At 49.8% G+C, this 20542-nt stretch overlaps 1 protein-coding gene across 2 annotated transcripts in view; it reads left to right on the top strand.

Moving 5' to 3' along the window:
* SMAD7 (SMAD family member 7) overlaps positions 1–20084 on the top strand; it is a 28224-nt gene extending 8140 nt beyond the window's left edge. For both annotated transcript variants that reach the window (XM_053571731.1, XM_053571730.1), the window contains exon 4: positions 17744–20084. In XM_053571731.1, the coding sequence (XP_053427706.1) occupies positions 17744–18282 (539 nt within the window). In that variant the 3' untranslated portion in view covers positions 18283–20084. The remainder of the gene's footprint in view (positions 1–17743) is intronic.
* The last annotated feature ends 458 nt before the right edge of the window (positions 20085–20542 follow it).

The raw sequence follows: 20542 nt of genomic DNA, 5'->3' as shown, positions 1-20542 counted from the left end.
CCTATTTCTACCTGTTTTTCCCACCTCATCATGTCATCACTAGATTTTCTAACAACTAGCTGAAGCAGAGGGAAAATAACCTGGGAAAAAAAGGAGAAATTCCTGCAGAGTTTTGGGCATCTGGTGTTTTCCTCCTTTTGGGACATTGGCAGGATCAGGGTGTCTCAGCTCTAGTGGAAGCTGTAACACTTGTTGTGTACCCTCTTTCGTGAGGTGTACCCTCTTTGTGGGGTGACCTCTTTGGCTAATTGGTCAAGTGCTGCCTCTGTGGGCAGTTCAGGCACTGTTATTCCAGATTATTCCTTCCTCTAGGAACTGAGCTTGCTGAGAGTGTCTTCAGGGAGACTTTTGTTTGTTTTTATTTCAGTGCAGTATATACTCTGTTATCTGAGACAGAGGGTATTGTTTACTCAAAGCTGCTAATGAGAATTGAGCAGGGAAAAGAGGGACCCAGAGAGAGGAGGGGGCTTCAGGCACGAGGGTGGGAGTGGAGGGAGAAAATGCAGCAATGCGTCAACTGCATTTTTCTGCTTTCTAAGGCTAAGAGAGTTCTTGAAAGAAAGAAGGCCAAGGGGAGGAAAGGGTCTAAGCAAAATAACACACTCAGGATGTTGTTAGATGGTTTTATTTTTTAAACCCTGAATGTGCAGGGAGGAGTCCTGGTCCCACCAAACCACATGAAATAAGCAAGGGAAGTGGTAGCTTTTGAAAGGGGCTTTTCAGAAAGTTTGTCTTATTGATAACATCTTGTCTGTCTCCTCTGCTGGAGGAAATGACGACACCAGCCTGCCATACCAGCCTGAACGCCTGGCCCTGCAATGTAGCTGGGCAGCCCTTTTTGAGATGGGTGGATTATTCACCCCAGAGCCCTTCTAGTCCTAGAAAGAAAGTAGGGGTAAAACAATCATTAACTACGCATCCCCCCTCCCCCCATGTAATTGCAGCCACTTGGATTAATGAGGAGCTGCTGCTAGGAAGACGCAGGGGATGGTGTGGTTTAACAAAACTGCAAAAAGGAAGAAGAGGGGCCTCCACATGAAAGAGCATTTGTTTTGAATTTTAGCTCTTGATTTACTAATTCCCAAGGCTTCAAAGTTTGAGCTCTTTCTTCTTTCTGTCTGGAGTTGGAGCAGTGTATTAATAATGTACCACAGGGAGTGGGGAGAGGTCCTAGAAACTGCCTTTTTGAGTTGATGTCACTGGTTTGGGGTGTCTGGAGGGAAAGCAGTGGGCACAGGGAAAACATGGGGCTGTACTCTTTTGTAGTGAGAATCCTTCCAAAAGGTGATTTTATTGGCCCCAATCCAGGGCAGAAGGTTTGTAAATGGAGAAAGCCCAAAACTCCTCCTCCTCCCCAAAAGTTGATGGGGCCATGGGGGGTTGGCCTGGGTGTGTCTGCCTTGCTAGAGGTTGAGGCTAGGGGGGTTGCAGGGACTTGCATGAGGCAAGGCCCCTTGGGGAAAGGGGTTTGCATAGGAGGGGTGGGGCATGCCAGTTTTAGGTGTTAGGGGGAGCGCAGTGGGGAGCAGTGAAAATGCCCACAAGGGATTTCTCCCTCCTCCCCCTTGAAATAACCTCTCTGAGTCTCTTTCACAGGCCCTGTTTTCCTTCCTGTCCTGCCCTGGCTGAGAGCAGGCTTAATGAATGGGGCTCAGTTTAGGGTGGGAGGAAGGTCCACCATGGGAGCCAGGGCTTGATTCTCTTGGCAAGGGAAGAAGGGAAAGAAAAAACAGCCAAATGTGAAAATGTGGTGGCTTGGAGGTGGGGGTGGGGGTGTGCTCAGAGGGCTGCCCCCTCCTGAAATGCAGGGGTGATTCCAAGGCTGGCCCTGCCCTTTCCTGCGCAGGGAGGGAGGAAGGGGCTGCAGGTCAGAATTCCAGCATTGCAGCTTTGTTGCGGGGAGTGAGGGGTACATAACAGGCTTGGTCCTTAGGGACTTGCAGTGAAACACACTCCACCCCTGCAAGTTTCCTCTGTCTGGGAAAATGGGACATTTTTAGAAGGCAGTGACTTTGTTTCAGGAGATTGTGCTTTCGTTTCTGACAGCTGGCTCTCCCAGACAGATGGATTGCTGGGTGCAAGATTGTATGTGTGTGTACGTGTGTGTGCACCCATGCGCCTGTGCATGTGTGTTGCTGCAGACGTACCTATAGACAATCCCATGCACAGACACCTGAGAGCATGCAGATGTCCACAGGTAGGCTTTGGGATGGCCTGGAGTCCCTCTCATAAGAGTTGATTGACATCAGGGCGGCCTCTCCAAGATGATATGGACTTGCTGGCGTGGAGTTTGTGGTTCTGAATTGTGATTTGGCAGCCTGAGCTCAGCTCTGCTATTCCATAACAGGCCTCTCTTGCTGCTTGGACCTGACTATATCATGGTTTAGAAAGACCCATCTTGGAGAGGTCTGCCATGGCTGGAAAGGCTGTAGGCTCAGCTTGTGGGAGAAATGGAGAGGCTTTTCTCCCAGAGCTTTTCCTGTGTCACTGGAAATGAAAGCACATGATAGGAGCTGTCATCTTTGCAGCCTCCATCTGGAGTTTGGGGGCTTTCATTTCACTTCCCACTGTATTCTGCTTGGGGTAGGTTAAGCGTGCAGCATCTTCCTGGGTCACTCGCTGGAGGCCCCATCCCCCAGCCTCCTCCTTCATGTATTGAGTGGAGATGGCTGGGGCTCATTCATGTGGGCCTCACACGTTTAGGGCAGGGATTGGAAGGCAGCAGCTACTTGCAGTTATTTAAACTTCAAAATTGGTGCTCCCACAAATTTCAAGGAGGGAGGTGAGAGACAGTAAAGACAACAGTGATCACTCATGTCTTGGGAAACCCCATCTCTTGGCTGTGCAAAGTCATGCTTAATTGGAGAGACATAACACCATCCCTTCAACCCTCAAGGGTGGCCAACTCCTTTGCTAAGGTCTTAAGATTCCTGGGAGCCTGGGAGATGGGTGCCTCCTTGAGTCAGCATCTACTCCAAGAATGTTTCTCTCTCCTCTGTGATCCCTGCTGGCATCTGTCTTAGCCTCAGAGGAGAGCCTTCAAAAAATACCTATATAATCTGAAAATGCGGCCCTGGCTCAGTCCAAGATCGACTTGGGCTCAAACCAAGTAGCTTAGGAAAGATTGTTCCGTCCCATTTTAAGGGAAGTTATTCAGCTGCATGTGAACAATTATTTATTGTCTGGCGTGGAATTTTGATATCGAACTGGGAATGTGGGCCTGGGTGCCTGTCGCTGTGCTTTTCCTGTCTCCTCTCCCTGCCTCGGGGCAAGCAGCCTGTCATTTCACTGAGGTCTCTAAGGCCATTGTGTGGGGGTGGGGTGGGGTGCGAGGTGGGGGAGGGGCAGATGGAGCTCACAGCTGCCCTGGCTTTGGGGAGAGTCAGATGGATAGAGAGGCACACCTGACCACTAGCCTGCGCCTTCCTCTAGGCCACTGTGAGACATGATAGTCTGGAACTCCAGGGACACCTCTGTATCTCCTTAAACACCAGCCAGCAGAGTGACTCAGGTCTAGGGCGGCTCACCTGGTGCACACCCACACCCTGTATGGGCCTCCCGCAGCGCCCCGAGGTCATGCAGTCACTCCTGGAGAAGGGCTTTCTGATAAAACCCCTTTTGTCTTGGAAAGAATGAGGCAGTCAGGCAGGGGTTAAGTACAGGGTGACAGCATTTAAAGTCTCTAGAGCAAATTTGGGCTGCTCTGCCGGCCAGACTGGAAGGGCTGCTGTCTCATACATCCTGTCCCCAGGCAGACCTAGGCCTACCAGTGAGCAGCGAGGGGGCCAGGGAAGGCCAGGCTCTGGGTGGTAAGTTTTGGCTATAGTCTACACATTGATCCCCCCCACCATACAAACTTTACACACCAACTTGAGCCTTTTCTTAGCAAAGTCTCACTGTAGCTGGATAGACTTCTAGACCTATGAGACCTCCATTGCCAGTGGGGCAGTGAAAAGAGAGAAAATGTCAAAGGATTCATGATCAAATTTGGCTTCCTTTGCTTCTTTATTATTACTGTTACTGTTCCATAACATTGCTCCTTGCAGTGTTAAAACGGCTAGACTGGTCCTTGTTCCCTGCTGATGGGGCCTTGAACTTGGAACAGCACTTTCACAAAGCAGGTGCCTTCACCTGGCAGAAGAATGTAAGATGTAGGGTGCTGGCTCCCAGACTTGCTTGTACAGTAGAACCCTTTGAGATTGAGCCTCTTTTCAAATGAGAATTTTGCTTAATAGTAGAAGCATTTGGGGGCAGACACTTTTTACTATGCACCTTCCTCTGTTTTGCTTTGCTATTGTGAAGGGCATTGTAAAAGTGACCCGTGGGACTGAGTTTCCTTTTGGGGTGATGAAAATGTTCTGGAACTAGGTAGTGATGACAGTTTCACACAGTTCTGTGATTATACCCAGTGTCACTGGTAATGTGGTATGTTTTATGCTTTATGAATTTTACCATAAGTTTTTTAAAAGTGGCTCATGGTGGCTTTTAAATACATGCAGCTGTTTAGGTAACCAATCAAGAACAAGGATTGTGGAGAGTAGAATTGGAGAGACTTCTGTTGAGTGCCTGGAACCTGCTGATGGTAGACACTTGTATAATAGCCCTGGGGTGTCCTGGGGCATGGAGGGGGCATGTTGATGGCCAGGGAGCAGGGCTAGGAACCTGTGTCTCTGACATGTGTTACCTAAACAGGCAGGCACATCTCATTGTTCATCTTCTCGACCTTCTCTTTTCCATCTGGGTTGCAGAAATGAGAGGCAGTTCATTTTCCGAGGCTGATCCTTTTCTGCCGGGGGAAGTGAGTGTGTGCTTGTTCCCACTCTGCTGTGTCCCCTTGGCCTGCCCAGCCTAGTGTCTGAGCTAGGGCAGTGCAAGGGCTAGCCCCAAAGCCAGGTGATCCAGACCTTTTCCTGGTCCATGTGACATCTGCACTGAGTTTCTAGGGCTGCAGGGATGGCTAGTGACTGGCCTGGGCACCCTCCCTTTTCAAGAGCCTTGTGAAAGGATACTGTAAGCACAGCCACTGGGAGGTCACCACTGGCCCCACCGTCTCTCCTTGGGTATTGAATGGCTAGCCCTGAGGCTGGCTGCCTGCCTACTGTCACACAGAAGCTTCCTCTCTGGCTATTTTCAGCGGGAAGATATTATTAACTGCTGAGACACAGTTCTGAATTTAGTGGTTAACACACCAAGAAAGCAAAATTCACTTGATCGCAGCCACTCTGCCCAAACACATTGGCTCCTTTGGGGGACTAGGCTGCCCCCATCCCCTTTGCTTCTCCCTGTGCGGTCACACTGGGGCTCTGGGTCACTAGCTCAGTGAGCCTATGGAAGCTGCCCTTGTAGGTTCAATATCTGCTATAGAGGGAACCAGGCCTTTATTAATTTATTAAGCCAACTCGTAAAGGTGTAGAAAATGGTAGTGTTTATATTCTAAGATGGGGATATTTTGTGTTAGGGATGGGCACTGGATAAGAAAAGGAACTTTCAATGTAGTTTAGGACAGTTATTTAAAACGGTGATAACTTTCACCTTGTAAGTTAACAGGAAATATTGGGACAAGACAGGAAATTGCATCACCCCTCTTTTGAGAAGAACTCTAGAAAAAAGTTGTTCATGAAAGGTAGTGGCCGAGAAACAGCTAGCCTGTTTTTTCTTCTTCTTCTTCTTCTTCTTTTTTTTTTTTTTTTTACACTTTTTTCCCCTTCCACTCCCACAAGAACTTTTAGGCCATTTTCTTTAAGAAAGAAGCTGCTGGAGAACTTTATGTTATTTTTATTATTTAAAAAAATATTTTACCAGCAGGGTCACCTTCAGTTGAAATGTTAACTGCTGCCTTATTTCCCAGTTTACTAAAGAATCTTTCATGACTTTTTCAGCTTCCTTCCCAACATGGTGGGGCCAAACAGCTCTTGGCTGGAAGCTGAGGTTGGTTTGGCTGTGTAGTCCTCAACACTGCGCCCCACCCAGCGTCATTAGCTCAGTTTTAACTTGTAAAAAAAAAAAGATGGTATTTTTGTGGTAGGGGTAGGCAGGAATTTACTCATGCCCTTGGCCTTTTCACCCCTGCTGGAGCCTTGCCCTAACACAGGTGCCTGGCATTTGGTAGCTTGGAACTCAGGGCTGCCTTTATTTGTAAGCCACTCTGTCTCCCCCGGCCCCTTGGGAATTTCTTAAAGTTCTTGAGACCATTTCTAGGGTGCTAGTGAGGAGTGGAGAGGAAAGAGGCTGCAGAGCTCCCCCAGCACAGCTGTGTCCAGGGACTGACTGTGCTATGCCTTAGAGGGAGGAGTAATGTGGCCTACCCTTACCCAGGAGCATACCCAGAAAGAGGGGCTTGCCACAGCCTCACAGTGGGGTGGAGAAGAAGGTCCACTTCCCTTTATTCATCTCTGAGTTTCCAAATCTTTGGTGATGTCATTGTTCTAATGACACAGGACAGTGCCCTGCCAAGGATCCATCTTCAGGATGGAGACCAGAAAGAAAGACCTGTGTGTGTCTGGCTTGCTCTCCACCCCTCACTCTGCACTCCCCCCTTTCCCTTAGCGTGCTTTGTTTTGTTTTCATAACACAACAAGGGCCCTGGGGTGTGTAAAAGCATTGTTGAACACTTGGTGAGGGTAACTTGTCCAAACAGAGCAGGACGCCAAAGCAGAATGCTGTGGGCAGGTGGTGTGCCCACAGAGGTTGGCGGGCCGGCGCCTGCCTTGCAAACACCTCTTGGCAGCATCTAGCCCAGGCATCTAGCCCAGGACAGGGGTTTCTCCTGTCCCACCTCCACAGGGAGTTCAAAAGAGGGCTTGGAAAGCATGCTCATCTCTTGGGTAGGTTCAAGTTGTCCCCCTTTGCCAGGCGTGAAGGGGGTGGGCAAGCTGCTTTGGCAGGGGCCAGAGTGTCCTGCAGCTCATTCAGTTAGCAGGTTATTTATTAAGTACCTATCATGTGTCAGGCTCTGTGCTGCGTGGAGGATCAGTTCCTGGGCCTTGATGGAATTCAGGTCAGCAGGTAGAGTGGAGAGGGTTGGATTTGAACAGGAGGGCCTCTGTCTGGAGACAGGTAGGGGCAGCTTCTACAGGACAGAAGGAACCTGGTCCCTCCGTGGGGAGGTGTGTGACTTGGGGGAGGTGCTTTTGCTTCTGCTTCTGCTTTGGTCGTGTGGTCTGTTAGGAGTTGAAATAAAGCAAAGGTTGTGGATAAACAGAGGTCACTCTCCTGGATCTGGTCCCAGCCCCTTCTTCCAGTCCTCTTTGTTGATTATAAAATAATGGCAGTAAGAACAGGATCTGTGGTTGGTTATAATCCACCCTGCAGACCCTATAGTACCTGGGGGTGTAATGCTAAGTAGAGGTGACCAGCCCAGGCCACAGCCAGGGGGTGGGGAAACATCTGGAATGATAATATCTAATGTCTTGACAGCCAGGCAAGAGGTGGGATTTTCAAAGTCTAGGAGTTTGACTTTCCCTTTGTAATTGCAGTGGGCTTGCTTCTTACCATCTGGGGGATGAAACTCTTCGGTTTTTAATTTTAAATCTGAAGGGTAAAGCCTGTTTCTGAAGGCCCAGCCCCCCGACCTGCCTAGGGTTCTAAGATGCAATTGCCAAGGTGTTTCATTTTTATGCTCACCCTGCCCTGTCTGTTCCCCTGGGGCTGATGGCTCCCCACCCCATGGAGTTCACTAATTTAATTACTCTTCTTGTTCTTCTGGGGATCCCCACCTGGAAGAAAGGGCTGGTTTTGCTTGGGGTTTGATCCCTGGGGCAGAAGGGAAAGAACTGGTCCCAACTCTAATTTCATCTTGCAAAGTTGGGAGTTTCTGTCTTTTAGCCAGGAGACAACTCAAATAACCAGGCCAGTGGCTGTTGGTGGCTTCTGTGTTTGCTCATTTCTGTACTACCATTTTGTGTTTTGATCTGGGACTGTCATTCAACAGGAGAAAAAAAAAAAAAATACAAAATGCCAAGATGGGACTGTGGTCTGCAAACTGGGCAGGCTCATCTGTCTGTTTTCTGGGGCGGCCCACTGAGAAGTTAAGTGGTGGGTCTGGTGCCCTTCCCTGCTGTCCACTCTTCCAGTCCCTTAGGCCTAGAGAGGTCACTGAGGAGAGTTCACTGGGCTCAGCCAGCACTGCCCCACCCTCTCATTGGTCAGTAACCAAGAGGGAAAAGCCAAAGGTTGAGCTCTCACTGTGGTCTGGGGGCACAGTACAGTTCCTAAAAATAGACTGGTCCCATCTCCAGCTCAGTAGGCTCGATGAACACCCCCTGGGGAAGAGCCCTGGAGTGTAGGGGCCTGCAGAGAGTCCCCCCAGGGCTTGCAGGATGCCATTATGCTGGGAGGGCAAGCATCCTTCAGGTTTCTATCCCTGGGGCTGGCCTATTCCCTGGGCTGAGGGTGAGTCTCAGCCGCTGGCTTATCAGATGGCCTTGCAGGAGCTGCCATTTTTGTATTCCACACCTCAGTTTTCTCATCTTCAAAATAAGGGGTTAGACTTGGCTGCCAAGTCCTGTCTGTGATCTGTGGTTCTTAGATATGAGGGGGTGTGGAAATGAGGTCCTGGTTGCTGGAGTGGTTGAGGGTATGGGGTATTCAATGGCCCCTTCCATTCTAAAATAAATGATTATAGTTCTTCATGTTGCTTAGCTTGCAGACTCTTCCAAGTATGAATGAAAGCTGAGGAGTCTTTACCCAATAAATACTTACTTCCAAGTATTACCTACCAACCACAATTTGTATACATTTTCAGAGGACCTATAGCCTCTTTGAAGCTCACCTCACATTCAGACACCCTGTCCTCAGGAGGGCAGGTTTATGGGAACAGTGAAAAATTGAAACATTTTTTTCTTTTCTTTTTTATTGTGGTAAAATAAGCATAACACAACATTTGCCATATTAATACATTTTAAGTGTACAGTTCTGTGGCATTAGGGTACATTCGTATTATGCTGTTGTTCATCTTCCCAGATTGAAATTCTGCCCCATCAAACACTAACTTACTTCCTCCTCTGCCCCTCCTCTTCCATTGTATGAGTATCCCACATTTTGTTGATTCATTCATCACTCACTGCACAGTTGGGTTGCTTCTACCTTTTGGCTATTGCGATTAATGTTTCTATGAACATGAGTTCAGATATCTCTTGGAGTCTTTGCTTTCAGTTCTTCTGGGTCTATTCCCAGAAGTGGAATTGCTGATCATTTGGTAATTCCGTGTTTAATTTTTTGAGGCATTGCCATTGACCAGGCCTTGTGGACTTGAGTGTCTGCACAGAACTGATCACGTGGGGCAGGGGAGCCCTACCCACTTGGAGTAGGCTTGAGAGTGAGCCCTGGGGCAGGGGGAAAGAGAGAAGAGGGCGAGGGGACAGAGTCTGTCCCTGTACTATGGAGGTGGCACCTGGGTGCAGCAGTAATAACCAGACAAATTGGAGCACACGTTTATGGGAGGCCTGGAATACTCTGAAATGTGAGGCACAAGAGTGCACAACAGCTGGCCATATGTGTTGGACTCCAGGGCCTTGTGACCACAGCCTTGGGGAGGTGGGTGGGCCCTCAGAGGGAGGGCAGGCTCAGGTCTTGGAGGTCCTGGCTGCTCTGGGGGTGAAAGGGCTGGGATGGCTGAACAGTGAGTGTGTGTCCAAGCAGGAGAGATTAGATTACAGAGGCAGACAAAAGTAATGATTAACTTTTCCAGTCTGCACACTGTCTCCAGGCTGGCGTACTGTTGTTTTTCCCTGTGAGTACAGTGCGGCCCCGGCCTGGCTAGGCCGTGGTATTGAGTTGTAAAGCAAGAGATGGAATGAGGGCTGGGAGTGCACAGGGAGGGAGCTCACTGCAGAGGAGGCTTTTCCATCAGATCCTGCCTTGGAATTTATTGGCCAGAATGCAGTAAATGTTCAAAATGCCATCCCATCCAACAGTTTTCATAATTGTTATGGAACAAGGGGAGCTGGGGGAGGGGAGGCATGAAAAGAACTTTTGTTTCTCACTGTATTTTTCCACGTCTTCAGACAATTTCCCTACCCCCTAGAAAAACTGGAGTTGAGTTGGTCCTGCAGGGGCCAGGGTGGGGCCAGGGCAGGCCTGTCTTTGTGTCCCAGTAATACCTTTCAGGGACTGGGGTGGGGGTGGGGGTGTCCTCATAGCCTGGGCCCCACAGCAGAAGCAGCTCAATTTCTTGCACATACAGAGCCCCCAGACCTGGGAAACCAGGCAAAAACTGTCCTATACTTCTGGGGGAATTTTGTCCTTTTGGAAAATTGGCTTATAATATATCCGTTTGTATTAAGATTTTTATCAAGCTTTAATATGTGGCCAAACATACTTACAAATGGCCAATAAAAAAGAAGAAAGAAAGGAAGAAAGGACCTTTTGGTGGTTTATGAGAGGGTTCTTCTGTTGGAGAGAGTGTGTATATGTGAGTGAGGGAGAGAGAGAGTCAGTGTTCAGTGCTGGCCCCCCAGCTGGGAATCCAGATATGGAATCTGGGGACTCTTCAACCTCTCAAGGCAGCAGGAGGGGAGAGGGTGAGATTAGACTTTGGACTTACTTGTCCTTCTTGGACTTGGACAGGTTTTCTGTTCCACAGTGGTCTCACCTCTTGTCATGTCTCCCTGGAGGGTGGCCAGGGTCATCCCCAGTGAAAAGGCAGGTGAGCAGATAATACCATGCAGGCTGGGGGCTTTGTATGTGTAAGTATGTGAAGCCCCTTCAGAAGACAGTTGCTGAGTTGTTGGGGGGGGGAGGCAACGTGGAGGGAAGAGCCTGGAAATTGAACCTGAGAAGTAATTAGGGTGGATGCACATGAAACAACAGTGGAGAGGCCCATTTACTGTAAATATTATGAATGGAGTTGGCTGGGTTGGGAGTCCCCACCCTTCCTCTGGGCAGAGCTGGCCTCCTTAGAGGGCAGTGCCTGCAGGCAGCTGGGTACATGCTATAATTTGCATGGCTGAGCGCGGGGGCACAGGAAGCCGCGTCAGCCCGGCTGGCGAGACAGCCAGGAGCTTTTGATTTGTGTGGCTTTCCCCTCCAGCCCCCACCACCCTGTACTACCTTCAATTACATTCTCTGATGGCAAAATACTGCTCTTAGGAGGGGCCTCCGGGCTGGGGGCTTTAGATGTGGACATTTGGGGGCTTTGGTTGGTGGGTAGACCAGTTTGCGGAGCAGGGGAATGCATTTTAGCTCTAGCAATCGACTATTATTGACTGTGTGTCTGTACAGTTACACACACTGATGTTCTAGACCAGCGAAGTACATCAGCTTGGGAGAGTTTGTGGGACGGTGGTGATGAGGAGGAACTTGAGGTCACCAAGCCTGGGCGCACCTGAAGTAGGATGGTGATGAGACCCTCTCGTAGGGTCTCAACCTTTTCTTGATGGTGATGAATGACAAGTCAGAAGGAACCCAGGATTGTAACGCTTTGAAATTGGGAAGAAAAAAAAAAGAAGTAGGTTTGGAGATAGACACAGCAAAATCTGATGCACAAACCTCCTTTCCCTTTGGATTTTGTTTTGTTTTGTTTTATTGTTGTAAATTAAATGCAGAAATGTGCCCTGATCCTCAAAGTGGTTTTCTTACTCTCTGGAAGGTAGTAAAAATAAATGGAAGTAGCGTTGTTCATACTCATCGGGCACACTTGTGAGTCACAGAGTGCAGCCAGAGACCGTGAGCCCCCAAAGGGGGCCCCTGGGGCCGTTTTCCCTAGTCTCTTCACATAATTTATGGACAGGTCAAACTGAGACTTTAGAGGGGTGAGCTGCTTGGCCAAGGTCACAGAATAACTTGCCGGTGAAGACACCATTTCACTCCTCACTTCTCGCTGCAAGGGAGCTTAGCTCTGAAAGCAGCTACAGCATTTCCAAAGTCATATTCTGAAGAATGCTTGTATTTCTTTGAGTCTTTGGAGAGGACCACCAGGGACAGAATGGTGGTATTAGAGGCCTGAGATGGCTCTAACTCACACCAGGCAGTATTCTGGGCTTGATTCAAAGCTCTGCTCTTTGGCAAGTAATATGTTCCTCATTCTCCCTTTCTTTAGGATAGGATAGTAATAGTACAAAACCTCAGAGGGTTGGCATGAGCCATTTAGAACAGGGCCTGTGCGTAGCAAATGTTTATTAAGTTTAGACATTAACCCAAAACAGCTCTCCTACCTGCAGCTGGGGGGTGGAGGCCAAGGGAAAGATAGGTAAGCGTTTTCTGAGCAGTTGGAGAACCTAGGGGTTCTCAACAATGAGACCAGCATGTGTGACCCGCTGTCCCTGAGCTGGCACCCCTGCCTCAATTACTTCAGCATCAAATTGTCATAGCAACCTAAAGACTCCTGATTTGGAAAGGGGCTGAAGGCACCTGCTATGGTAATGTGGGAGTGGGGTGGCTGGCACCATAGCAGGTCACCATTGAGCTGAGCATGATCGGAACCCCCAGAAGGAGGTGGGGACTCAGCTGGCTGGGCCCAGGGACCTGAGAGAGCACCCTGGCCTTTGAAGGAGACCCTGCGGCACATCCTGCTCACCTCCATGTCCAGCCACCGCACATCAGTGGAGATGTTGCAGAACTTGAAAAACAAAATCCAACTTCTCCATTCAGCCTTCCCTCATCCAGCATTCATTCTCAGAGCCATTTGGGGAAGGAGCATGGGCAGAAATGCTCCCAGCATTTTCTGAGTTGAGAATCTTGGTTTGTTTCAACCTCCTTGAGTAATTTGCTCTAAACCCCAGAGCTGTCTGTGTTTCCTTGGGAACGTGGGCTCCTATTTCCAAGATCTGGGTGAGGTGGTAAGCACTGCAAACTAGAGCTAACCCTGTAACCCAAAGTGAACCTAAGCACCGCAGCTTAATTTTTTGTGTATTTGCCTCTTGACAACACGAGACCAGGGAGGGCCCTCACTGATTGCAATGGTTTGGAACGACAGCAGAGGGGACAGATTGGCACTGGGCTCCCTTATCTCAGTCCTTGTCCCTGAAGTGGCTGATCAGTCTCAGAACAGGGTGGGGAGTAGAGGATAGGTGCTGTTAACCTTTGAGATGTCTGATGCAGAGGGGAGGATGGGATGAAGCAACCATCGGTGGCGCCTGGGTCCTGGGGAGGGAGGACCCTGGACTGGCTGCGGGTGGGTGAGGCCTGGTGATGTTTGTGTTCCAGGGTTTGCCGGGTACAGGCCTTCTGTGTCCACATTTGTACTCTTCCTTTGACCCTAATCAGCATGAGAGCCTGTGGGAGGCAGGCTTCTTTCCTTCTCCGTCCTCAGCCTTCTGCTCAGCTGGTCATTGGGCAGGGGGTCTCTAGGCTGGTTGCACTACTGGCCTTTGCCAGAGAAATGTCCCCCCCCCCCCCACTTTTTCTTTGGAAACAGTCTCTCACTCTGTTGCCCGGGCTAGATTGTCATAGTATCAGCCTAGCTCACAGCAACCTAAAACTCCTGGGCTCAAGTGATCCTTCTGCTTCAGCCTCCCTAGTAGCTGGGACTACAGGCGCCTGCCACACACCTGGCTAATTTTTCTATTTTTATTTATTTATTTTTATTTTATTTTTTTGCAGTTTTTGGCCGAGGCTGGGTTTGAACCTACCACCTCCAGCATATGGGGCCGGCGCTCTACTTCTTTGAGCCACGGGCGCCACCCTAATTTTTCTATTTTTAGTAGAGACAGGGTCTTGCTCTTTTTTTTTGGTTTTTTTTTTTTGGCCGGGGCTGGGTTTGAACCCACCACCTCCGGCATATGGGACCGGCACCGTACTCCTTGAGCCACAGGCACCGCCCCAGGGTCTTGCTCTTGCTTAGGTTGGTCTCAAACTCCTGAGTTCGAGTGAACCTCCTGCCTCTGCCTCCCAAGAAATGTCCCTTCCTAATCCCAGTTGCCCTGGCAGGGAGGAGAGCAGGTAGGGACCCTTTTTACCCGTTTTCACTCCAGCCCCCTGGCAGTTGGGCACATTTGGGGACTCAGCTGGTGTGGCTCTGTCTGTACTGGCTTCGTTTCCTCAGCTTGTCCCTGTCCTGAAAGGTTCCAGGCTTGGGGACCGTATCTTCTGTGGTCACATGTATGCCCTTGTTCTCAGAATCCCATGGCTGTTAAGCTTCATAAGTTGGAGGCAGGAGATGGTACTACTGAGGTGCTGAATTTGCCCTTTGCTCCCTCCACCCATTTTTCTTCTTCCTCACCTCCTTCCACATTCAAATTAACAATTAAAAAAGGAGGAAATTTCTTCTTAACCTAAAATGTGCCCCTGAGGTCTGGTCACCCTGTGCCATTGAGACCTGGGGTGTGAGATTCATTTATGAGCCTCTGGTCTTCTAGAAGGGTCTGTTCATTCATGCCCAGAGTAATTAAATAACTCTTTGTAAGAGGCAGAGAGCTCCTTGCTAAGTGGTCTTCCCCAATGTAAGTGCAAACACCAGCCGAAATCCTCTTCTTTCGCCACACCCTCCCCCTCTTTGCCTTTAAAGAGTAGATTTTATGCTTTAAGGGAAATGGGGAAAGGGAGGGGGAGGAGCACCTTAAAGGAATTTTAGGCAGATTCAGCATTTTTCTGGTATTGCTCCAAAAATTCCCTACACTGTAATAAAATGAAAAATTTGTGAGCAGGCATCTGATTAGTGAGCTTTTTACAACACAGCTTTTCTTTTGGATGCTTTAAAATGAACACATGCAGTTTTAAAACAAGCCCCTGTACAGTTTTCTGGGGTGGGGGAGAAGTTGTTGAAAATACCGGAAAAGGTTATAAAGCCTTTAGGGAAATTAATAGGGGACTGAGAGTTTTGCCTTTGGAGGTCAAAGGTCAGTGACAATGATAAGAAGCCAGCATTGCCAGAATCACTCCTCCTCAGTCCTTGCGGAGACTGAGACTTCTCAGCCCCTCACTAAGAGCCTGGGAAGCCCCCAGGCGCGAAGCAGTCCACAGACTTCTGTGGGGAGGCTCTTGTGGGCTGTGGGGCCAGTTCAGGGAACTGTATTTCTGTGAAGATGATGCTAAATGTTTCCCAGAAAGGAGCCCAAGTGATGGGGAATTCAGGTCAAAGCAGGAAAGCTCTGTACTAGCAACGTGGGATGTTGTTCTGGGTCCCCTGAAGGTGTGACGTAAACACTTGGGGGTGCGTGACAGGGGCCTTCATTGTCCCCAAGTAGATTTTCTGGAGAGCATGTTTTTGTGCTCAGAAATAGTCTGGAGATGGAGCTGCCCTGTGGTGGGTGTGTGGAGGGGCAGGGGTCTTCCCAAGTGTTCCATACACAGGGACACCCAAAGGCCATGCACTGCCATTTATCTGGGCTGGGGACCATTAACCTGAGCAGGAAAGAGCTTTTTTCCAGGGGGTGTCTGGCAGCAAATTGCAGGAGACCTGTGGCTACACAGATGAAAGGGAAACCGGCCTGGTGCTCCCCTCCCCCACAGGCCTGAGGCCCAGCCCCAGCTTCCTCTGCCCCCAGGGGCCTGCCTGGCAGGCAAGGCCCTCACCCATGCCCAGGCCTGGCACAGGGGCAACTCGATCCCAGGCCCTGCCCCCACCCCACTCGGTTCCCTCTCCTCCTCCCTGCATGGCAGTGCCAAGTTTCAGTGGGGAAGGGCTGCATGAAACAAAGTATTGTGAGACTTACCAAGGGTCTCCTTGAACCTCCCTCCCTCCCGGCGACTCTCCAGTCTTCCTTCCCAGGGCAGGTTTGCTGTCCTGAGTGGAGTTTCAACACCCTCCTTGCCCCTAAAGAGAGGATGCCCGGGGCCTCCCGGAAGAGGGCTTTCTCCTTTCCAGCATATTTGCACGCTAGATTGTCCCTCCCTCCCTGGATGGTGCGGGTCTTTGGTGTGTAGTCTTCAGAGCTAAACTCCCTGGACAGGAAAGTTCAAAGATTGCCAGTGCGCACGAGTTTATTAGCAGTTGATGGATACTTTGCAGAAACAAGTTAATGCCTGATGAGTCACCTTCTGCCTTGGAGCCCTCATCTCTCTCTAGTTTTCCATATGTTCCAGTAGGTGTGTGCACACGTATACACACCCTGGCACAACACACGCACATACACGTCCTGACATCATGGACACACGCTGTACTTTATAGGTATGTGGGTGGCAGTTTTCTGGTTTGATTTTCAGTGTGGGAAAGGAAGGAGCCCTCAGCTTCCCCGTCTTGTGTAGACGTCTGGGCAGGCATCCGGGGAGGCCAGTTAGGGTGTCTGTCAGGAACAGCGCTCAGGGTGGGTGTTCACACAGACTTCTTCATCAGCACCTCCATCCAGGCTGGCTGCTGCTAAGAAAAAAAAGTGAATGAGATGACTGCTTCCCAGGTCCTGACAAGCCTATGGAAGCTGGAATGAGCTGGGCTACAGGACTGTACTGGTTACCCCACTGGGACAGCAGGACACTGAGGGCCCCTAGGTCCCCAGCCCCCTGGATGGTGCAACTCAACATCTTTGACTCTCTGAGCTCAGTTGCTCCAAAAACACAAAGGCCAAATTGAAATACTTCTCTGCACTCATCCCTACCTTCAAGCTCCCAGTCCCCCCAGAGTGAGAAGCTGGGGCCGCAGGGAGGGAAGGGAGGCCTCTGGCCAACCTAGGTCTCTTCCCCTCTGCTTGTCACCTTTGCCTTTCCCCATTTTTGCTAACAAATACAAGACTTCCGGTCTCCACCCTGCCGCCACAAACCACAGTGCGTTCCTGCAGTCTGGCTGGGCTGGTGAAATTTACAGTCCCAGTCTGAGGCCTGCCTGTCTGCCCGCCGGCTCCAGCTTAAGGAGGAGTCAGAGTGGCAGCTGCCAGGGCTCCCTTCCCCCTCCATGGGATCCCCCTGTTCAGGAAAATCACCTTACCAGAGACACCCTAGTCTCTCAGGCTGTCTGCAGGAAGAGCCCTGTGTAGGACAGTAGGGTGGAGGATGCAGGGGGGAGGGGGAGGGTGGGGGAGGGAACTTGCAGGCTCTAGATGCTTCTGCAGAAGGAGGGGGCAGTCCTGGGGGTGCCGGCAGAGAAGAAGTCATGTCAGGGATGGTCATGTCCATTCTAGACACACAACCTTCTGTCCGGGCTGCAGGGAGCTTTGTTTAAGGTGGTATGAGTTAATACCAACCTGCACTCTGGGATTTGGCATTTTGACTTAAATTCACCCTTTGTGTACAGAGCTGCTGCTGACACAGAATTGTTTTTCTATTAGGAAGATAGATGTTTTGGCCCCCATTCCCCACTTCTTTTGATTTTTGCTACATAGAGGCCCCTTATGACCGAGGCACTAATTTGAGAGCTGGATGACAAGCGCCCAGAGACCATTGAGTGGGTGGTCCTAGAGTCTGGACACCTGGGTGTGTCATTACCAGGTACCCAAGCAGCAAGCTTCCTGAGTCCTGGTTTTCTTATCAGGATGTCAGGGAGCTGAAGGGGCTGGTCTCTCCCAGTGCCATTCAGTTGAAAGATCTATAATTTTAGGCTACTGCTGAGGCCTTTACAAGCTCTAAAACTGAGACCAGGTGAGTTACTAAGGGTCCCCGGTATCTGCTCTGCAGGGATGCAGCCTTTCTGGCCAGGTGGGTAAAAGGGGCTGATGTTCTGGGTTCCTGACAGGATGGGCGAGTCCCATGCTTCAGGATAGGCTCTGGGTTAAGATTCTAAGACCCATGTGGAAGGACTGTGGAGCTTACAGCCAGTCTAGGACCACCATCCCTGTCTTGTACTGAGAGATGAGCCTGGTTAGGGAGTGTGTGTGTGCTCGTTTCTAGGAAGTGCCATTCCATCCCCACCAACCATGCCTTCCATTGTGTTTTATAGATTCCCAACTTCTTCTGGAGCCTGGGGATCGGTCACACTGGTGCGTGGTGGCATACTGGGAGGAGAAGACGCGAGTGGGGAGGCTCTACTGTGTCCAGGAGCCCTCCCTGGACATCTTCTATGATCTACCTCAGGGGAATGGCTTTTGCCTCGGACAGCTCAATTCGGACAACAAGAGTCAGCTGGTGCAGAAAGTGCGGAGCAAAATTGGCTGTGGCATCCAGTTGACACGGGAAGTGGATGGCGTGTGGGTGTACAACCGCAGCAGTTACCCCATCTTCATCAAGTCCGCCACACTGGACAACCCGGACTCCAGGACGCTGTTGGTACACAAGGTGTTCCCCGGTTTCTCCATCAAGGCTTTCGACTATGAGAAGGCATACAGTCTGCAGCGGCCCAACGACCACGAGTTCATGCAGCAGCCGTGGACGGGCTTCACCGTGCAGATCAGCTTCGTGAAGGGCTGGGGCCAGTGCTACACCCGCCAGTTCATCAGCAGCTGCCCGTGCTGGCTGGAGGTCATCTTCAACAGCCGGTAGCCGTGTGGGGAGAGGACAGAGCGTGAGCCGAGCAGGCCACAATTCAAACTACTTTGCTGCTAATATTTTCCTCCTGAGTGCTTGCTTTTCATGCAAACTCTTTGGTCGTTTTTTGTTGTTGTTGTTGTTTTCCTTCTTGTCATTTTGTTTGTGTTCTGTTTTGTTCTTTGAGAAATAGCTTATGAAAAGAATTGTTGGGTTTCTTTTGGCGGGGGCGGGGGTTGGGGGAGCATAAGCATGGTTGGCAGGACACCCCATAGCAAAGGGAGAAGCAAAAAATCAGAGCACCATCAAACAGTGTGTGAATGGAAGCAGTCCCTGAATTTTTTGAGTCATCATTTCACTTGTCAAGGAGTGTATGTGTGAGTGAGCGTGCATGGCTGTGAGTGTGTGCACACATGTGCATGAATGACAGATGGGACAAACGATGAGCTCTTCCTGTTTCTTTTTCTTTTTTTTTTTTTTTTCTGAGACAGAGCCTCAAGCTATTGCCCTGGGTACAGTGCCGTGGCATCACAGCTCATAGCAACGTCCAACTCCTAAACTCAACCGAGTCTCCTGCCTCAGCCTCCCAAGTAGCTGGGACTAAGGCGCCCGCCACAACGCCCGGCTGTTTTTTGGTTGCAGCCATCATTGTTGTTTGGCAGGCCCTGGCTGGATTCAAACCCGCCAGCTCAGGTGTATGTGGCTGGCGCCTTAGCTGCTTGAGCCACAGGCCCTGAGCTCTCTTTGTGTTTCTTATGGATGTTCCCAGCTGAGAGGTTTTTGGCCTCATGCTGTGTCTCTCTTGCCCTTTGGATATGCTCAGTGGGGCAGAGGCAGTACCTGGGCAAGCTGGCCACGGGAGTCCCAGCAGCTGCCAGAAGCATGGCTCTGTAGCCTAGGGAAGCCCCCACCCAACTGCTCCCCCTCCTAGGACACAGGCCTATCCACAGGCTTCTGAGAAGCGAGCCTGCTAGCAGCTGAACCAGAACCAATTGTTTTCATCCTTGTCTTACTTCCCTCCTGCCATTGTAGCGTCTTTCTTTTTTGGCCATCTGCTCCTGGTTGTCTCTGAGATGGGCTTCCCGAGGGCTGCCGGGGCAGCCTCGGCACAATATTGCTCACTCAGTGCTCTTTCAGGCCCTCAGCCTCTCCCCTGCCCCGGTTATTTAGAAAACCAGCTCAGCACTTCCCCCCACTTCCAGCCTGCATGTTGAGCTCTGCCATTAGACCACCGGCGGGGGCACTCCTGGGAGGGACATGCTTAGCAGTCCCCTTCCCTTCCTCCAAGAAGGATTTGGTCTGTCATAACCCAAGGTACCATCCTAGGCTGACACCTAACTCTTCTTTCCTTTCTTCTACAACTCATACACTCGTATGATACTTAGACACTGTTCTTAGCTCAATGAGCATGTTTAGACTTTAACATAAGCTATTTTTCTAACTACAAAGGTTTAAATGAACAAGAGAAGCATTCTCATTGGAAATTTAGCATTGTAGTACTTTGAGAGAGAAAGGACTCCTGAAAAAAACCCCTGAGATTTATTAAAGAAAAAAAATGTATTTTATGTTATATATAAATATATTATTACTTGTAAATATAAAGACGTTTTATAAGCATCATTATTTATGTATTGTGCAATGTGTATAAACAAGAAAAATAAAGAAAAGATGCACTTTGCTTTAATATAAATGCAAATAACAAATGCCAAATTAAAAAAGATAAACACAAGATTGGTGTTTTTTTCTATGGGTGTTATCACCTAGCTGAATGTTTTTCTAAAGGAGTTTATGTTCCATTAAACGATTTTTAAAATGTATCCTTGACTCTATGTTGGCCTCTAGCTCCTTTTTCTTCTGCTGCTTGGAGGGGTGTGGGGAGGAGTGTTTATCTGAATTCAGTCAAGCTGGAATCTTCCCAAGCCCAGTGCTTGGTTGGGAGGGAGGGAGACACAGGCCCCCAAAGGGACCTTCAGAACAGCCCTGGTCTGCTAGTAGCAGCTCTTTGTAAGTGTTAGAACCACCTGTAGCTACCCAGACGTCCCCCTTGTAAGGCTGTCATTACCCCTAGGGTGTAGCTGGCTGGGTGTCCTGAATGTACCTTTGGGATCAACCAATAGGAGCCCTGAGGGTGATACTTCAAAGCTCGAAGAATTGAGGAAAAGGAATTTCATTTACAGTGATTGAGAAGAAGGCTGGATTAAGGGACAGATGGGGAAGTAGAGTCCTGAGAACCTGGGTCTATCTGGTTCGAGCCAACTCCTCTATTGGAATTAAA

The sequence above is a fragment of the Nycticebus coucang genome, chromosome 19, assembly GCF_027406575.1.
Source record: "Nycticebus coucang isolate mNycCou1 chromosome 19, mNycCou1.pri, whole genome shotgun sequence".
NCBI lineage: Eukaryota > Metazoa > Chordata > Mammalia > Primates > Lorisidae > Nycticebus > Nycticebus coucang.
The sequence above is the reverse complement of the archived record's forward strand: the minus strand, read 5'-3'. Positions and strand labels throughout refer to the sequence as shown.